At 42.3% G+C, this 20,203-nt stretch overlaps 1 protein-coding gene across 5 annotated transcripts in view; it reads right to left on the reverse strand.

Moving 5' to 3' along the window:
• ANKFN1 (ankyrin repeat and fibronectin type III domain containing 1) overlaps positions 1 to 20,203 on the reverse strand; it is a 459,993-nt gene that overhangs the window by 153,126 nt on the left and 286,664 nt on the right. For all 5 annotated transcript variants that reach the window (XM_053211570.1, XM_053211568.1, XM_053211569.1 and 2 more), the window contains one exon: positions 1,832 to 1,966. In XM_053211570.1, the coding sequence (XP_053067545.1) occupies positions 1,832 to 1,966 (135 nt within the window). The remainder of the gene's footprint in view (positions 1 to 1,831; positions 1,967 to 20,203) is intronic.

Here is a 20,203-nt window from a genome sequence, read left to right on the forward strand (position 1 = left end):
CTTGAACTAACTCCTCCAAAAGGTTCATTTCAAAACACTTAAGATCTTTACTATTTTGGCATCGTAAGTATAGAAAAGCAGCTATTCCTGATCAATACTAAAAAATATTATTTACATCACCTATTTATTTGAAGTTGTTCTTTTAAATGCCATTTTTCAGCTCTATTTTCCCCTTCTAATTCCGTGAGTGTTATCATGCTTCCTTCAGAGTGCTCTATATGCCTTAGATGGAGAAGGGGTATGTATGTCCTCATCCCCACATAAACCCTCATCTGTGGGTTTCTGATGCATGGTCGCTGGATTAAAGCGTATGAACAATGATCTTGATTACCTACCGATCCTTTGACAGGAAAGCTTTAAGTAGTATCTCATGGATAAATTAATTGAGCTTAGCATGCCTTCTTTGAAACAATCAAGAATGGAAAGAATGGAAGAATGGAGATCTGGGGAAAGTAAGGGAATTCCTAAAGATACACAGTCTAGGAATTAGCAAAAGTGCCCTACTATCCTGACATTTTCTAACCACTAGGCAATTCCATCTCCTTTCTGTTGGAATGCCATCCTTTGTGGAACAGCCACATCACAGGGGAGAATGACCCTACTCTTGCGATTGGGGGGCCTGGGGTACTTTCTACTCTGCAAAACCTCACCCATCTCTCAGATTTCCTAACTTTGGTCTTTATTTAGAGAAGCATGCTGCTCACTGTTCTGCCAGCATCCATCTTTGTCAGCACCCAAGACCACAACTTCATCTGAACGCCCAGTGATCTACTGCAGACAGAGCCCACCAAAGATATTAGACTCGGTATGACATTTATATGGATTCCGAACCCACCAGAAATGGACTGATGCTGCCGTAAAGCCTTGCTGTAGCCAGGCAAACAAAAGACTAAGAAGACGTGGTGGTGGGGGTAACAGCAATAGCTTTCTCCATTCACCTTCCCCCTCTGCAGGGATTGCCTTGCATCTTACTTAGGAAATGAAGAAATCAAGTGAGTATAGGGATTTCTGTGGCCTGGCAGAGAAGCAAAGCCAGACTTGATTATCAATGGTACTTCCAGTGGCCTTGGAGAGGCCAAAGACCAGCATGGATAATAAGACACAGTATCCCACTTTGAACCTAGTGCACCCTACCAAGCATGCATCTTCACGGAAGAAAAAAGGGTGGGAGGCATACAGGTACGAAAGCAGCAGTGGCTCAAGCGAGGGTCTGCATGCATGCCCACTGTGTGCCCTCAGTGGGCATCCTCAACATCACAGTCAGGAAGTCAAGATGTTACTTAGGGGCACGCTCATCCAGGATGGACAGAATGCTGGCACCCCACCCTGCATGTCCAACCTCTAAACTGGATTAAAGACAACATGCCTGGGTGTATATTCAGGATTGTCAGCATTGATGGGATGCATCTTTACCCAATCCAACAGGTATTTTGTAGGTACTCAGGAGCCCGATTGGAAAATGATCTTATACAACAAAAAGTATTTTATTTTTCATAGCTCTTGCTAATCAATTAGGCGAGCACGTAATGTCCTCAAGCTTGCTGCAAACAAAATGCCTAATTATCAGAAGTGGGGCTTCCCCACCCCCCATTCTTACCTCTGCACATGGATATGTATGTGCTGTCGTAGACCATTGTGTATGTGCTTGTGTGCATTCTTCATGGACTGCCTGCAGCTAACTTTGGAAGATGCAGATTTTTTTAATATCATTTAAACCGCAGCAACACACACACACACACACACACACACACACACACACATTTAAAACATAATCAGTGAATGAGACAGACCCACACTCATAAGAAGAAAGACAACAGTAAATTTTACTCACCAGTTCAGGTTGTTCGAGGCAGCAGAGGAACAAGTTGTTGGTAATTGTCCAGTGCTTTCATTCAGTAAATCACATTGGCTTTGCTTTCTCCTGTGGCTCAGCCTCTGCGCAAAGCAAGCGAACCTCCTTCCTATTCTGTGTAAAGAATAAAATGCGAACAGGATCACTACAGGCAAGAGCCGAAGTCCATGATCACTGAGCTACTCTTGATGCCAAATAAAAAGAGCAAATGATGCACAGGGAGGGACGGGGAAAGGGAAACAGCTTGGCTCAGAATCTAGGTGTGTTTTCAGGACTGTCGCCCCGAGGAGGCTTGATTTCTCAATCTCTTGTATGTGTAGTCAAAGGATGCCATGACTTCAGTGTGTCTTTAGCCTATTGTATCCGTGAGGTCCATCAGGAACGGCATGCAGGGACAACGAGCTTCATGGCAAACGAGACCGAATGTCACTCAAGGATGAGCAGAGGGGCAGCAAAGGCAGCCAGTTAGCATTGCACTATCTCAACTGCAGGGAAAGAAATCTTGTCTGGCATCCAGGAGCCCACCCAGCAATCTGTGACTGCAAGCAACCTATGGCTCTCCTGGGGCCAGGCACCCCCCCTATGCCCACAGCTTCCTGGGACCAGAAGCACACAGGTGACCGCCACATCCCTGCACCTAAGGGCATCTGTGCAATCCTTTCCAAGTTCCCAGCAGGAGCTAAGAAAGCTCCCAATCCAGCAAGGACTGTGCAAGCATTGTTAGAGTTTTTGTCTGAGCAGGTTCTGAGGAAGTAGTCAGCCGATCTGGGTCATAGGCCACCAAGAGGCTCAGTGTTGGGAGGAAGATTCCAGTGTTTCTTTCATGCGGGCTACATATGGGTGCACCTGGCTCCTTTCATGACGTTATGCTTTACATGACTAATGAAACACACAGAATGAATTTCCTAGAAAGCTGCTTATTTAGGCATTTTTAATGTTTCTCTCTGAAATAAAATGGCAAATGACCTTCACAGGCTGCTTATTATGTTAGAGAGACATTGCTGATTGAGAGGACGTATTAAACCCCGCCTCCTCCACCCCTCCCTCACTCCATACAGAGATACACACACACCGACGTCCCTAGCAACAGCATTAAGAATCTTTCTAAAGCTCTCTTCAAATTCTCTCTCTGCCAAATGAAAGCTTAGCTGTTATGATGACTTCAGAAATAGTTTTGGACCCTTCTCCTGGGCACTGACTCTGGTATGTTATTTATACCTGGACCCAAATCAACTCCCAAATTTTGAATGTGACTCTGCAGCAAATCAGGAGAAAGTCTCTGGTTATACATAAGAGGGTGTTATGTTAATCTTTGGCCTTGTAATGAATTAGAATCCTCGGAATGACCTCTTGTATTCCTGAAAATCTCCCCCTTTCTAGAGACAGCATCTCACTGTGGTGGCTGATGGGTCTCTGACACATGGCAGCTCTGGGGATGGGATCCAAGGTGAGGCTCAGTAACTCCTAAAACCTTCCAAAGGAGGGGCTCAGGTTAGCTTTTCACAATTGTCTTAACTTTTTCTTTTCTCACTTAGAAGGTAAAATCTCTGAAACAACAACTTCTTCTTCTTCTTCTTCTTCTTCTTCTTCTTCTTCTTCTCTCTCTCTCTCTCTCCTTAGATTATTTGTCCATGGAAGCATTGCTATGAATAATCTAATTTGGTAATATTCATGCCCAGAAGGCTATTTTTTTCATCAAGGATTAAGAAAAGAGTCAGGCTTTTGTAGCTTAAGCCTAAACTAGTGCCAGGTAAAACTTTACCCTTATCTCTAAAAAGACTTTGACTTTAATGCAGATTTACTTCAATTCCATATGCTGGGGAAAGCCAGGTGACTGGGTAATTCTACCAAGGTTAGGAGCTGCCTGAGAGGGGTCAAGAGTTCAGCTGGACATGCAAACCTAAGGAGATGATGCCTTAGTAATAGCGGCCTTGCTTCCAGGAGCGAATGCTCCAGACGGAGTCATTATCATGCACCCATGTCCATTGCATGGATTCATCCATTCATTCCTCAATCCACTCTTCAACAGATGTGTATTATTAAGTACTTAGTAGCTGTGCCACTGTGGCACACTGTGCCAAATACTTTAATGTCACCAAAAAGCTTACCAATGAAGTATAAACTCCTTCCCACACCTTTAGCAAAATACTCCATAGTGTGGCTCTGCCTACCTCTGTAGACTCATTTCTTGACCCCTCCCTACTCACCCCCCATGCTGTGGCCCGTTTAAATGTCTTTCAGTTCTGTGGACCTGCTGTTCTGTCTCTCAACTCGAGAATTCTGCATAGGATATTCTTCCATTTGAACACTTAAGTCCCTTTTGTCTGGCTAACTCATGCACAGCGCTACAGCCTTGGCTTAAACATCATCTCCCAGGGATACTCTTCAAGCTCTTGGGCTGTTAGGGTCCCCACACCGTGGTCCTAGAGCACCTTATACTTGCCCATCGTGACATCTATCACATTTTGTTGCACTAACTTGCTTTCCAACAGCCATTCCCATTTTACTGTAGGAGTTAAGTGCAAAGCCTTTTATTCACTGCTCTATTTCCAGTCTGGCAGAGTTCCTGGCACATAGAAGGCATTCAATAAATATTTAGCGAGTATTTTGTTGAAGTGCTTAGCATGTGTTTGTTGAATGAATGAATAAACCATTTCAAAGAATAACAGGGGTCTGAGAATTGAAAGGAACCCTAAAGTTCACTTAGTACATCTCATTTTTCTTGCCAGGTGGCAATCCACTGAAGTCTCCCCTCCTCTGATTATCCTTTCTCGATCATCTCAGCCCATAGTGATCACATACTTAGTTTGTCCCCTGCCTGCACCCAGCACTTTTAAGCACGTTCTTGCTTTCTGTTCTCCAGTTGTTTCCCAGACTTTGTCTCATCTCTACAAACGTATTCTCCATCACGCCCAGCATAAGCCTGAAATTATTTGATGCTTGATTCATTCAATAGCAAACATTTGAACAGGGAGTTGAATGATTGGAGTCTTGTTTTAGGAAGATTAGTCTGGGGTTGGGGGAAGGATGGGTTGCATTGGCCAGACCTAGACAGGACTCTAATAATGACCACAGCACAGAGATACAATTTGAAAACAGCTTTGCGTTTTCTTTCCCTCCCTCTCCCATACCCCCAACCCATATCATAATACCTAAACACTGAGCATGTTTGTTCCCTACTCAGCACTACCCCTCCACCCAATTCTACCCCCACTGTTAGTTCACTTGCTTAGGTTATTTGCGAACATGTCTCACTGATGGAAGCTCCTTTGAAGACAGGGATTACATTAAAAAATTTTTTTTTACATTTATTTATTTTTTGAGAGACATAGACAGAGCACAAGTTGGGAAGGGGCAAAGAGAGAAGGAGACACAGAATCTGAAGCAGGCTCCAGGCTCCAAGCTGTCAGCACAGAGCCCGAAGTGGGGCTCAAACGCACAAACCGTGAGATCATGACCTGAGCCAAAGTCGGACGCTGAACCGACTGAGCCACCGAGGTGCCCTGAAGACAGGGATTACATTTTAATTCATTTGTATTTTCCTCCTCTAGCCCTTATACCCCCTGCCCAGGCTGGTGTTTAGCAGGTACTGAGTGCTCAGTAAATATGAAGAAAAACACCTTATTTATGCAAAGCACTGGATGAAGCACTATGGTGAGGTGGGGAACAAAGATGATGAGGTATCTTTTCAAAGATAAAGGGGACTGAGTTAGTGAGAGAGAATGAGTAGTTCCTTATGGGATGCTTAGGGAAGATTCACAGAGAGGTTTGCATTTGCACTGGATCTGGCAGAATGAAGACCTCTAGAGGTTGAAAAGAAGAGAGGGAAATGGAGTCAATGCACAGAATTCCTAGCATGTTTAGGGAACAACCAGTAATCCAGTTGGGCTGGAGTAAATGTGGATGGAGGATCTAATGGAATGTGGGCTGCAGAAAGAGGTCAGGGCTAAACTGGGGTGTGCGTGGATGTTCTGTTTGAGTTTGGGCTTTTTCCTACAGGAGACAGGGATTTGAGCAGGAGAATGTCAGGGATGAGGGTTAAGATCCCTCTGTTCTAGCCATCATGGACCTGGGACCAAAGCACTGAGAACCTGGAAGCAGGAAGACATTGATGGCGAGGGTCTATGGAAAAGGAGATTGGGAGCTGAAAGTTGGGTGCACTCTGGAAGAAGAACTTACAGGACTTGTCCGTGGTGTAGCTAAGAGCGGAGGAAGACGTGAGCATAAGAAAGAAGCTGAGGTTGACTTTTCAAGTTTCAACCTACATGATGGCAGATGATGGCGACAATCCATCAATGCCAGTGCACAAACACAGAGATAATATAGGTATTCAAGTCATGGCCTATGCACATTTTGAAGATAGAGAAAAGGGCAGGAGGCCGAATCCTGGGAGCCATGTGGAATGCTCCCCATGCTCCCCATGTGGGTGCCTGGACTGCTCTGAAGAAGCCATTCAACATCTGTAAAAGTAGTTAGTTCAGGCTGTGACAGATGGGCCAGCGACACATAGGGCCATGTGTAGGGGAACAGGTACAGAGTTTCCCCAGGAAGAGGACTTCCCCATGACATGGTTTCCATCTCAGAGTTGTTGAGCCTGGTGGAGCGAACTCCAGTTCGGGATGAGGAGTATTGAGCTTGAGTCCCCAGGCTGCTTCTCACCAGCTGGGTGACCTTGAGTGACCTTGGGCGAGTTACTTTCTCTCCACCAGGTCTCAGTTTTCCCACTTGGAAAATGAGGGAGCAGAGCCAGTTAAATTCAAAGGTTCCTTTTTAGTGGACTCTTCCCTGATTTGTGAAGTGCAACGTTGAGAATTTCAGAATACTTGTGAAACTAGGCCAAGGCCCACCAACATCAGAAGCTAGCAATGTCCACTCTCTCCTGCAAATTCATGCCCATATTTTGAGAACGTCCATATATCACCGCAAATGCATGTCTGCCCTGCGGTTAGTTCCGTGTGGTTTGTTTGGAAGACATAAATTTAAATTGATCACTTTTTGATGACCTTTTTCTAACGATTTTTCGCTCTTTTTTTTTCAGCAAAGATTTTTTTTAGGGGTGCCTTTTCATTGGAGTCTCAAAATTAAATTATGGGAAGAAAGCAGCAATCCCTTACTGTGGTCAGCAAAGAGTCTGGCCAGCCTACTTCCGCTCCCTAATCTCCTGACCTTCCTTAGGGCGAGGCCGCTCAGTAACGATTCTTTTTTCAAAAATAAAATGTGCTACTTATCAAAAGCTGCTAAAAAGGAGACAAAAAAAAAAAAATAGGAAAAGAAAACTAACACCCCAGGGTGTATCTGAACATGCTTATTATGTGCGAAGTTGTTAGTAATGAATGTAAAACTCTTCCTCCTCCTCCCTTGCAATTACTAAGCCCCAAAGAAAAAAGGAAACGGGTGGGGGAAGGCAGGAGCTATTCAGTCCCAAGCAGACCTTTTCAAAAGGTGCAGACTGCTCATAGGCATGCTATTTCTTGATTATTTTGTTTTAAGCACTAGTTGACCTTTCAGATTAAAAGTAAAGGCCCCAAAATATCCTGAGAAACTCTTTTTTTTTTCTCTAAGTCTTGGAGACCAGACTCATGACATTCAGAAAAGACTCTCCAAAACGAGATGGGCTGTGTGACTTCTGCCGTGATTTGATGACAGAGTGTTTATCGGAACTAATCATGTGAGATTTTCCAGTGTTGCATTTTTGAGAAATGGGATTCTCTTAAGGAGGTTACAAACACTTCACTGAAAGCTTTCCAAGAACAGCTTCATGCCGCCTCTCGCCAGTCTCTCGCCAGCCAGAGCACCGATGTGATAATCAGGGTCCGAGCTTCTGAAAAGTCTTCTTGTTCTGGCTGCCACCCTCCTTTCAGCCGTCATTAGAATTCTCAAGCTATGAATCCCCTATTGTCTGTGTGAGCCCGGGATCCCCCACACCACGCCGAGGAAGGAATGTGAACCTTCTAGGTCTGGTCCTAAGCCTCAACCCTATCCAGCAGGTCACAAAGCCCCATTTATACTTGGCTCCAAAGTTTTATCATAATTCTTTATCTGCTCAGCCCCATAGATCCTCTAGGGCAGTCAGGAGACGTTTGGTAATGAAGCCCATTTATCCTCATTTTCTCAATTGGCACACTTAAAGTTCTAATATTTATGTTCACACTGTCCTAATTTTGAATGTCAAAGATACTATGCGAGACAAGGAGCATTGCCAAAGGATAATTGAACCGCACCGAAGAGTTCACCAGAGTCTGATGCGTGATGTGGTTTGTCATATTACCAGTCATTGCATCACAAATAGTTAACTTCAATAGCTTGGTGGAAACATAGTAACAAATGCTGCCATTTATCAAACACCTCTTCCTGTGTGGCATGCAGCGACGTCACTGAATTCTCACACTTTACGAAGAGGATTATCCACTTTTTATTGAAACTAAGGTTCAGAGAGATTAATTAACCTGTTTCTGTGCATTCAGAGGCTGAGCTTAGACTCAAACCCAGATCTCTGACTGCAAAGCTCACGGCATTTGTACCTCACTCCTTTGCCTCTTACCAGAAATACAATTTGTGAGTCGTTTTAAATTAGCATAACACAGTTATTTTTCATCACAGATAAGCAAAGAATTTTAAACTTAAGGCTGTTAAAAAGGTTTTGGCCAACTGAGTAATGAGATCTGTTCTGATAAGTATTAGCATGCTGTCAGGTCAGAGTAGGAATTTGTGGCATATATTTCACCTATCAATAGGTGGCAGTATTCACCTAAATCTCTCCAAGAGGAATTAGCACAGGTCACTCACAACCATCCCCAAGGCCATCTACATTTTTTGATGCACTGGGTTTTATCATGAAGAGTAGCATTTACAATAATTGGGCTACTAACTGGATCTTCATCATGCCTTCGGAGAGTGAGATTTGGACTCCAGTGGTTGTTTGGGAGGGGGATGCGCCATCACAGAGACCTTGGGACCCCTCTCCATTCACAACATTCATTTTGGCCATTTCCTCGAGGGAGGTCTTTGTTTGCAACTGGAAGCCAAAGATGATTTGGGGGTCTTCGTTTACTTTAAGAATCTTCAGCAGAATTTTCAAATAATTTAAAAATGAAATCATTAATACCCTAAGATTTGATAATTCATACATTCATAATTCAGAGAAAGTTTGCTCAGATCAGGACAGTAAAGCAACCGGCAGACCTCATGGTTTCAAAGTGGTTTCAAGACCTATGTGCATGTATACTTGCCCATCAAAACATATGAATCTTCACCAGGATACATGAAAACTGGAGTCCATAAAGTAAGTGCTCAATACACAAGTCAAAGTGGACAAGTTGATGAGGCCAAGTACCAAAGGATAAATGACCTCTGGGTTTTAGGCAGACTCTTCCTCTTTCTCTTATTCCTCTGTAACCTCCCCTTCTTCCTTCTCCTTTTTCCATAAAAAATATCTTAATATCAAAAATATCTTTAGTTAAAAGTATTAGCACAGAATCTGTCTCTATCTGCTGGCTGCTAATAAGAGTCTGCCTGGTAGGATACAGTTTTACAAAGTCAGGAAAACAGGTATGGTCGTGGATAAAAGGATAAGCTGAGAAATTCTCAGGCCTATTTTTATGTTGACCCTCCCCCCCCCCCTTTTCATTTGGGATACTTGGAACTGATCATCATAAATGATGGACCAAGAAGCACTGAGAAATTACATAAGATGAGGAGTCCTGACTCTCAGAAATTAAGAAGTTGACTCAAGTTAAGATTCTCAGGAGACTGGATTCTCTCGAAAGAATTCAGATTGGCTGGTGGATGAAGCCAGAAGTCTTCAGAGATGGCATCTTAACTTTTTTTTATGTTCCCAAAAGGGATGAGTATCTTTCTCTGTGCTCACTGTGGCATTTGGAACCATGTTAGCGCTCACGGCATAGTCTACCTTCGTTAGAGTTACTTGTGGCCCCACTTTCCTGGACCGAGACCTCCAGGAGGGCAAGACTCATACCATCCTAACTTTTGAATTGGCTTCTCAGCTCAATGACCTGGGCCTTGTGTATGCTAGATGATGTTCAATACATATATACGTTTAGCAGAACTGAATTAAAGAGAATTCATATGAACACATTTTATATTTCTGCCCGTAGGTTAGAAGAGAAATTGCAGCTTGGGTGTTGGAAACCTTGCACAGGTCACATTTCTTGTTTGTCATACGGTTCTTCCATTTTAGGGCCGCATTGGTAAGCGACTGTAAGCATACCATGCCAAAGCCGACACCACCCCCGGAACTATTAGTTAACTCATTTTATATCCTGGGCAAGGCCATCTTATTTTTGTAGGATGCCCCGCCCACATGAAGGTTAAATGCAGAGGCAGGCAAAAAAGCCATTATAAGGGACGTTGAGTGACCCACATTTAGTGTATCATGCCAATCACTAATGTTTCCTGCTTTTGTGGTTCAGAGACCCAACCTGCACTAAAAAGTCGAACACTACAATGCTGTTTCCTAACGGTAGCTCTCATTGTTTCCCATATTAGGGCATAGCTAAGCACAAGGGGAGACATTCATCTTCAAAAGCTTACAAAATTACATTCAACCCATTAGGCATATCAGGAGCTATTGCCACGCTCGGGAAATGAATTACCCAGCTGAATATCACGGGCATAATGAAGTTGTCAGCAGCAACAGTGCTGCTGTAGATTGTCTGATTATGTGTTGGCTGTGCTGGCCATTCAGGGACACACCAGGAAGGAAGTCATTGTCATACCGTCCACAACATTCTCAGCCCTGTCCCCAGCCACGGTAATAAACCTGATATCCTGAGAAGCACATGGAAAACAACAATAACAGCAACAAACGACAAAAAGCATGCCCTTATTCCTGGCATGGCTGGAGTGTGTCCCTTCCTGGGGCTCCCATCTGTCATCTTCTTTAAAAAAAATGACCATGACAAGGAGTGCAAGTTTAGATTCTGGCCCTCCAAACAAACATTTCACAATGGGCTTCCTTAGCCTTTGTTAACCTCAAAATAAACAGCAGTCCAGCAAGAGAGCTTTAACTACGTGGGTGGGATTTACACCTCTCCTGTGAGTCAAAGATGGAGGCAGCCTGAGTTGTTCTTTTCTGCAGAAGGATCCGCCAAAGCAGGGTGATATGGGTAGTGTCTCTTGACATCAACCGGAATCTTCTCAAAGATTCTCTTGGCTTTTTTTAAAAACCCAAACCACAAAAAACCCATAACAAAACAAAACAAAACAAAACAGAAGCCAAACAACTTGAAGCTTTCTCCTCTCTTAATTGAGCATGTTAAACTAGATGACCTTGAAGCAACTCCGAGCTGTAATATGCTATGATATCAAAAGGCCACTAGAGCACATAGCACATAAAAGAACACCTGCCACAAAGACAAAATGCTTTATTTCTACCCAGCTTCTCAGTTTGTATCGGAAATAGGTTCTCATGCTTTAGAGCCAACATGCATGAACTTTCTTTTCCTCTAGTGCAATGAAATCTGCTTTAAGCAGGTGTTATCAAGAATGCTTGCTTTAAAAATAAAGAACGTTGGTGTATTTCACTCACTAACAGAATCTTATATCTATTCATGTTTTCTTTGGATAAAACCAACAAGATGTTGCTGTTGGTGGGACTGGTTCTCTTCATGCACTCACCACATTGCACGTGAGCACTGGACCCTTTGATTACCTGAGGTGGCCCCGCTCAGTGGGGAGTGATTTGCATGAGTAATCTGGGTAGTTCTGGTGGTCAGGCAAGCTGTAGAGCAAATTCTTCTCTCTCCACCCTCATTTGTTTTTGTCTCCTGGGCACCGGCCACAATAGGTTTTCATAAACTCATCCGGGGAAACTTTTTTTGGAGTTTGAGTTCAGGTTTCAGTTGGATTCTAGACCCCTAGACCGAATGTCAGAGAGGGTCCTCTGGCCCTTGGTTAGCTGATAAATAAATCTCAAGAGGTCCTCCCTCTTTTCCAGGTTTTCTTTCTCTATTTACTCTAGCCCGAGAGTTCCTTAGATGATCCCCATGTGTCTGGCTTGGGATCCAGTCTCGTGCCAACCTGCTCACCTGCCCAGCCCCACCAGAAACACCCCACCAATTTGACAAATGATTTATCTCCATGACTTCATGACACCAAATCTTAGTAGAGAAGAGAGAATTCTTTGTCATTAATCATGGTGAGAATTCAAAATACTGAGGCAAAGGAGAAGTGAGGATGTTCATCATCTTTGCACATCCAAACATAGTCATGAAGACCTATCTATGCTGGGTTTAAGACCCAGCAATTATAAAGGGAGTCTACAATGTCACTTAAACGCTGGACCACAAGTGGCACTTCATCCATTCAAATTACTCTCTGATGAAAGGGAAAACTTCTTCTCCTTTCTCCTAACAATGTCAGATCAGGTTTGCCATACAAATTCCAGAAGCATCTGACCTAAAGCACACAGCAGCAAAAAGGCATTTAATGAACTAGAGAAGAAAGAAAAACAGAGGAAGAATCAAAAGGAAAGTTAAAGAGGTTGTAATAATAGTACTTTTAAAGAAGGCTTTAAAGATTCACCCCGTTAACTTTTAGCCCCATTTCTATTATTCCTGTCTTCCCTTGCAGACATTGGCACAGCCCCTTTCTTTCTGGCCTACTTCTTCTGTCTCCAGACTTCTGTCCCACTTCCCTTTCTTCTCTCCGTCCCAGAGTCTGAACCCCCATGACAGCAGGCCCATGAAGGGCTGAATGGGGTGCTCCGGTCACTTTGTAAGATGGCTCAGTGCAGAGCTTTTTCAAGGACCGCATATGCCAAGTACTCAAAGTAATTCTTCTATGGCATTGTCAGACTTGCCGGATGCACCTCGCAGGAGAGGGAGGCATTGAATGGATTTAGAGGCTCAATGGCTTATTCACTTCATTCAGCATTTGGGGGAAAATCCAAGACTTTGCTCAGAGAGGATTAAAAGGACTGCAACGGGCACTCTCCATCAGTGCTGCCCGCCTAGCTAGGTCAGCCTCCTCCTGGTTTGAAAGGAGGTCACAAAACCTTGCTGATGTCTCCGTTCCTCAACGTTCGAACTCAGTGTATCAAACACAACCAGAGCTAGTTATTCTAAGTGATTTACCTGCAACATCAAGGAAATGTAGGGATTTTTCTGTAACAGTCCCACTCTAAAATGCATTTCCTTCTCAAATGAACACACGTGCGCGCGCACACACACACACACACACACCCTCGCTACATGGTCGCCATCTCTTCCAGATATGTAAGTGAGAAAATCAAGTGCTTAGGAGCATTTACACTTTGTCAACCAAGTATTAATTTAGGGCAATGTGGCATATGGACAGGAGAAATTGTGGCTATTTTAACTGACTGAAACAAAACCACACAGGCTGAAGAGAGTTACATGTAACCTAGTGAAAAACACTTGTCCTTGAACAAGAAGAGTTTGTTTTGAGCTCGGCAGGACTGAGTGGTTGAGACAGAGTAGATTCCTGCGTGAGAAGGCATCAGGCGTCACACAAAGACCCCAGGCTTAGACAGAAGTGGCTTTGAGCTCTGCCTGAAAAAGAATCACTGCTGCTTTCCATTAACCTGAAATCATTCCCCTCTTCCTTTCTCTACACCAGTACCTTTATCTGCAGCACCCCTGCCTGGTAGGCCCTGAGGTTCAAGGTGCTGTTGAAAGTGGCAGATAAGGAAGGTGAACTCTGGGGTCCACTGCAGGAAAAAGTCTAGGATATTGGAAATGAAATGCCAGTGAGGGTCAGGAGATGCGGATAAAAGGCTTGGGTTTGCTACCTGTCAGCGGTGAAGCTCTGGCAAGTCACCTGACTTCTGAGTCTCAATTTTCTCATGTAAAAAATGGAATTAATAGTAGTCACCCTGCAAAAGGCCTGAATAGATACATCACAACAGAAGGTTTACAAATGGCCAGTAAGCACACGAAAAGGTGGCTCAACTTGAATAGTCATCAGAGAATTGCAGAATAAAACTACCATGAGATACCAGTGTATGCCCACGAGAATGGCGGACATCCAATGTCGATGGGGGTGTGGAACAACTGGAACACACATAGATGGTTGATGGGAGTGTGAAACGGTATAATAACCTTAGAGAACTGTCTGGCAAGTTTTTACAAAATTAAATACCACGTGCCTTATGATTGAGCAATTCTGCTTTGGGTTTTACCCAAAAGAGAGGAAAAGAAATACCCACAGAAAGAATTGTACAAGAATATTCATAGCAGCTTTGGTCAAAATCACCAATCTGGAAACAGTTGGAATGTCATCAATAGAATAACAGATGCACAAACTGTGCTATACTTATTCTATGGAATATTACTCAATAATAAAAAGGAATGAACTATGGAGCCACATAACAATGTGACTGAATGAATCACAAAAAAAAAAAAAAAAAAAAAAACCACCAACACCACAACAACATTATGTTGAGCAAAAGAAGCCAGACACAATAGAATACTTACAACATGATGGCATGTCTGTGAAGATATTTGGCAAACTGATCACAATAGGGATAGAAATCAAAACAGTGGTTGCCTAGGCCTGGGGAATGGGAATAGCTGACTGGATGGTAGTAGAAGGAAACCACCGGGCATGTTGGAAATATTCTATATTTGATTGAGGTTGTCAGGAGGGTGTATTCAATTGTTGAAACATATCTAACCAAACACTTAAAAGCTATTCATTTTATTGTATGTAAATTTAGCTCTAGCTACCTTACAGAGATGTTGGAAGACTGAATGAGAAACAAGGTGAATAGAAATGCCATGTAAATCTGCATTGTTGTTGTTCGATAGATAAAACCAAGCACAGACCATATTATGGACAGGCATATGGAAGCCAGGTGCAGATCCCAGGATGTGAACCCAGGCTCCAGCCCAAGGACCAAGCCCATGCTACTAGCCCATGTGATGTCTTTGAGAGAATAAGGAAAGCAAAGCTCTTCTTTTCCCCCTCACTGTGACCCACTGCTTAGAGAGCAGAGATTGGCTGAATGTCACCAACATTTTACCCACTAGGCCAGGCCTGTTTGTACCAGGAACAATCTGCATGGCTCTATACAAGGGCTCTCCTCAAGGCCTTTGTACATACTGTTCCATCTGCCCAAAACATTTGTCCGTGTCACAAGACTGGCTCTCTTTGATACTTCAGATCTTGGTTTAAATGCCATTTCCTTATGGAGGAAATATTCTGCCCTCAACCCCATGAGTCTTTATCTCAACACCTTTGGGCCTAGAAGCACCAGCCATAATTTGTAATTAGTATTTCCTTTCCTGGTCTTTCTCTGTCTCCTCCTTCTAGACTATGTTTTCCATAGGGGCAGGGAGCCCACCTCTTGGTGAACAAGAGGTATAACACCCCAGGGTATAGAATAGTGCCTAGCACATGGCAGATGATTTACAAATGTTTGTTGAGTGACACGGTCTGATAGAAGTTTGGGGAGGTAGGAAGTTGAAAGCTAGTGACTTTCCCAGTGTGTGATCAGGTAGGGATACACTTGGCTATATAACTGGAGACCCGCAGGGAAAAAGGTTTTAGGGAGGACCGTGGGAGGCCAGAGACCTGGCAGCTAGGATGGCTGGGATTAGGAGTAAGACACCAAGAATGGGTAATAACATCAATGTACAAAAAACACAATATTTTGGTGTCAAATTTTTATATTTTACAATAATAACATTTTGCTAACGTGCTCTTGATTGGCCATAAGATTTTTCTAGCTTGCTTTTCTGGAAATTCATTTTTTTTGGTCATCAAGATTTATAATTTTAGTAACTTTATTTTCAGTTGATATAACTGAAAGCAAATCAGTTATTTAGCTTATTCTTAGCAAATGCAAGATCATAGATACTTTTGGATAATTTTTGATTTTGAGAGGATCTTTCTGTTGATACAGTTATTACTGGACCTGTTAAGAGTATTTTAGAAGTATAATAATAATTAGATAAATTTTTTATAGTTTTGAAATATCCTTTTTAGTATATCTACAGCTGATGATTCTTGCAGAACCATTTTTCTGAAGATTTAGCTCTTTAAACAAGTTCATTTTGAATAAATCTAAACTCAATTTTGAATGTAAATGTATACAGTGGCCTTTTAATATTTCCTCTGACATTTCCTGAAACTTGTGTAGGTCATATAATAAACTAAAACTGGGGCTTGGGTGCCTGGGTGGCTCAGTCGGTTGAGTGTCCGACTTTGGCTCAGGTCATGATCTCACAGTTTGTGAGTTCAAACCCCACGTCAGGCTCTGTGCTGACAGCTCAGAGCCTGGAGCCTGCTTCGGATTCTGTATTTCCCTCTCTCTCTGCCCCAACCCACTCACATTCTGTCCCTGTCTCTCTCAAAAATAAATAAACATTAAAAAAAAAAGAAACTAAAAGTGGGGCTATCATTACAGATATTTAAAAGAATAATAAGGAAATGCAATGAAGAATTCTACAAATAGAAATTTTACAACTTAGATGAAATAGACCACTTTTTCAAAAAACCCAGACTACTGCAACTGCCAATATGAAACAAGTCACTTGAATAGTCCTTTAATTGTTAGGGAAATTCAATTCATAATTTTAAAACACCGAAAAAAGAAATCTCCAGGCCCAGATGGTTTTGTGGGAGAATTTTACCAAATATTTAAAGGAAAATTAACACCAATTTTACACAATCTCTTGCAGAACATAGAAGAGGGGAGAATGCATCCCAATTCATCTTATGAAACTAATATTTACCCTGGCAAAGAAAACAAAGACAGTGCCAAAAATAAGACCACACACTACTATTCCTCATAAATATTGTAAAAATCATTAACCAAATATTAGCAATAGAATCCAACAATATATAAAAGAATTGATTATACACCATGACCAAGTGGCATGTATTCATGGCATGCAAGGCTGGTTCAATATTTGAAAATCAATCAATGTAATTCATCATATCAACAGACTAAAGAAAAAAAACCCTCACATTACCATTTCAATTGATGCAGAAAAAGTGTTAGGCAACATTCAACACTCATTCATGATTATTACTCTAAGAAAGATAGTATTAGAGGGAGAATCCTCAGCTTGATAAAGAATATCTACCAAGAAATCTATGTCTAACATGATAGTAAATGTTGAAAGACTGAATGCTTTCCCCCTGAGATCAGGGGCACATCATGGATGTCAGCTCTCACTGCTCCTCGTACTGGGATTCTTTTTTTTTTTTTTTTTTTTAACTTTTTTAAAGGTTTATTTATTTTGAGAGGTGGAGAGGGGCAGAGAGAGGGAGAGAGAGACTCTCAAGCACGCTACGCACTGTCAGTGCAAAGCCCAACATGGGGCTCAAACCCACGAACCATGAGATCATAACCTAAGCTGAAATTAAGAGTCGGATGTTTAACTGACTGAGCCACCCAGGTGCCCCAGTACTGGGAGTTCTTGTAGTATGAAGTGTAGTAAAGCAAGGAGAGAAAATAAAAGACATACAGATACAAAAGGAAGAACTGAAAGTGTCCTTATTTGCAGACAAAATGATTATCTACATAGACAGTGCCAAGGAATCTACAAAAGATTCCTAGCACGAGTTAAGTGAATTCAACAAAGACACAGGATACGAAATGAACACACAAAACTTAATTGTATTTCTGTATACTCGCAATAAATGTATAGACACTGAATTTAAAACTGTAATACCATTTACAGTTTGCCCTAGAAATGAAATCTTAGGTATAGGTCTAAAAATCGTGTACAGGATTTGTATGCTGACTATAAAACACTGATGTAAAAAATCAAAGATCTTAATAAATGGAGAGACATAACACAGCCATGGATTAGAAGATACAACATAGTCAAGATGCCAATTCTCCCCAAGTTGACATCTAGTTTTAATACAATTCCTACCAAAATCCCAGCAAGAATTTTTGTAGGTAGAGGGCAGATTTTTCTAAAACATAGGTAGGAGGCAAAGGAATTAGGGTACCTTCAACAATTCTGAAAAAGGAAACTAAGCTGGGAAGAGCCAGTCTACTCAATTTCGAGATTTATTATCTAATTGCAGTGATGAAAACTGTGTGGTACTGGCAGAGGGAGAGGCGCATAGATCGATGGGACAGAATAAATAAATTAGAAACTAACCTACACAAATATGCCCAACTGGGTTCCTCTGACAAAGTTGCAAAAGTAACCAACAGAGGGAGGATAGCCTTTCAACAAGTTGTGCTGAAGCAGATAAACATCTATAGGAAAAAAAAAAAAAAGGAAAGAAGGAAAAAAGAAAAAAAATAAAAGAAACTTGACCTAAGCCTCACACTTGATACAATCATGAGCTAAAATGTAACATGTAAACCATAACCCTCTAGAAACAGAGGAGAAAGTCTTCAGGATCTAGGACTCGGCAAAGAGTTCTTAGACTTGATGCCAAAAGCACACTCCATAAAATGAAAAACTGATAAACTGGGCTTCATCCAAATGAAATTTTGCTTTGTGAAAGGATGAAAAGACAAGCTGCAGAATGGGGAAAGAGATTTCCCAGCCGCGTATCTGACAAGGAACTGGTATCTAGAATACACAAAGAATTCTCAAATGGGCAAAAGATATAAAGAGACATTTTACCAAAGGGGATATTCAGATGGCAAATAAGCCATAAACACATGATATTATACTCACCATCATTAGCCATTAGGGGAACACACAATGAGAGGCCATTACAAACCTAGCAGAATGGCTAAAATAAAAAAATAGTGACAACACCAAATGGTGGCAAGGATGCAGAGAAAGTGGATCACTCATGGTGCCAGTGGGGATGTAAAATGGTATCGTCACTCTGGAAAACTGGGAATTTCTTAAAGCGCTAACCATGCAAATGACCTATGTCCCAGCAATTGCACTACTTAGGCATTTATCTTAGAGAGATGAAGACTAGTTTTGGCACATGTACACGAACGTCTATAGCAGCTGCATTTATAATAGCCCCAAACTAAGAATAAACTAGATATTCTTCAATGGAAAGATGGTTAAACAAATAGCCATAATATGGAATACTACTCAGCAATAATAAGGAACAGATTTCTGGGGCGCCTGGGTGGCTCAGTCGGTTGAGCGTCCAGCTTCGGCTCAGGTCTTGATCTCCTGGTTTGCAAGTTCGAGCCCCGCATCGGCTCTGTGCTGACAGCTCGGAGCCTGGAGCCTGCTTCAGATTCTGTGTCTCCTACTCTCTCTGCCCCTCCCCCGCTCATGCTCTGTCTCTCTCTCTCTCAATAATAAATGTAAAAAAAAAATTAAAATAAGGAACAGACTTTGGATACACATGACAGCCTAGGTAAATTTCTAAAGAATTATGCTGAGTAAAAAAAGTCAGTCTTAAATGGTTACATACTGTATTATTCCATTTATAGAACATTCTTGAAATGCAAAAATATTAAAATGGAGAAGAGATTAGTAGTTGTCAGCGGTTAAGGAGGGAGTGGGTGTGGTTATAAAACTAAAGGGCAACGGCAAGGATCTTTGTGGTGACAGAAGTGTGTGTTTTTTTTTAATTTTTTAAATGTTTATTTATTTTTGACAGAGAGAAAGAGAGAGAGAGCATGAGTGGAGGAAGGGCAGAGAGAGGAGACCCAGAATTTGAAGCAGGATCCAGGCCCTGAGCTGTCAGCACAGAGCCCGACGTGGCACTCAAACTCACAAACTGTAAGATCATGACCTGAGCCGAAGTCAGATGCTCAACTGACTGAGCCACCCAGGCGCCCTAGAAGTGTTCTGTTTCTTGACTGTGTCAATATCATTATCCTGATACTGATACTGTTGTCATAAGATGCAAGATGTTATAATCAGAGAAAACTTTGGGATCTCCTTGTGTTATTTCTTACAACAGCATCTGAACCTACGGTTATTTCAAAATTAAAAGTTTAAATTTTTTCTTAATGTTTATTTATTTTGAGAGAGAGAGAGAGACAGAATGCGAGTGGGTCAGGGGCAGAGAGAGAGGGAGACACAGAAGCTGAAGCAGGCTCCAGGCTCTGACCTGTCAGCACAGAGCCCCATGCGGGGCTCAAACTCACGAACTGTGAGATTATGACCTGAGCCGAAGTCGGACACTCAACTGACTGAGCCACCCAGGCGCCCCCCAAATTAAAAGTTTAGTTAGGGGCGCCTGGGCGGTTCAGTTGGTTAAGCTAGTGACTCTTGATTTCGGCTCAATTCACGATCTCACGGTTGTGAGATCAAGCCCCACACTGGGCTCTGCGCCGGGCACGGAGCCTGCTTGAGATTCTCTCTCTCCCTTCCCCTCTGCCCATTTCCCCTGCTTGCATTCTCTCTCTCTCTCTCTTAAAAATAATATTTATGATTAAAAAGTTGATCAGCTGTGAAAATAGTCTGCTTCAGT

Source organism: Acinonyx jubatus, chromosome E1 (assembly GCF_027475565.1).
Source record: "Acinonyx jubatus isolate Ajub_Pintada_27869175 chromosome E1, VMU_Ajub_asm_v1.0, whole genome shotgun sequence".
In the NCBI taxonomy this organism is placed as follows: Eukaryota; Metazoa; Chordata; class Mammalia; order Carnivora; family Felidae; genus Acinonyx; species Acinonyx jubatus.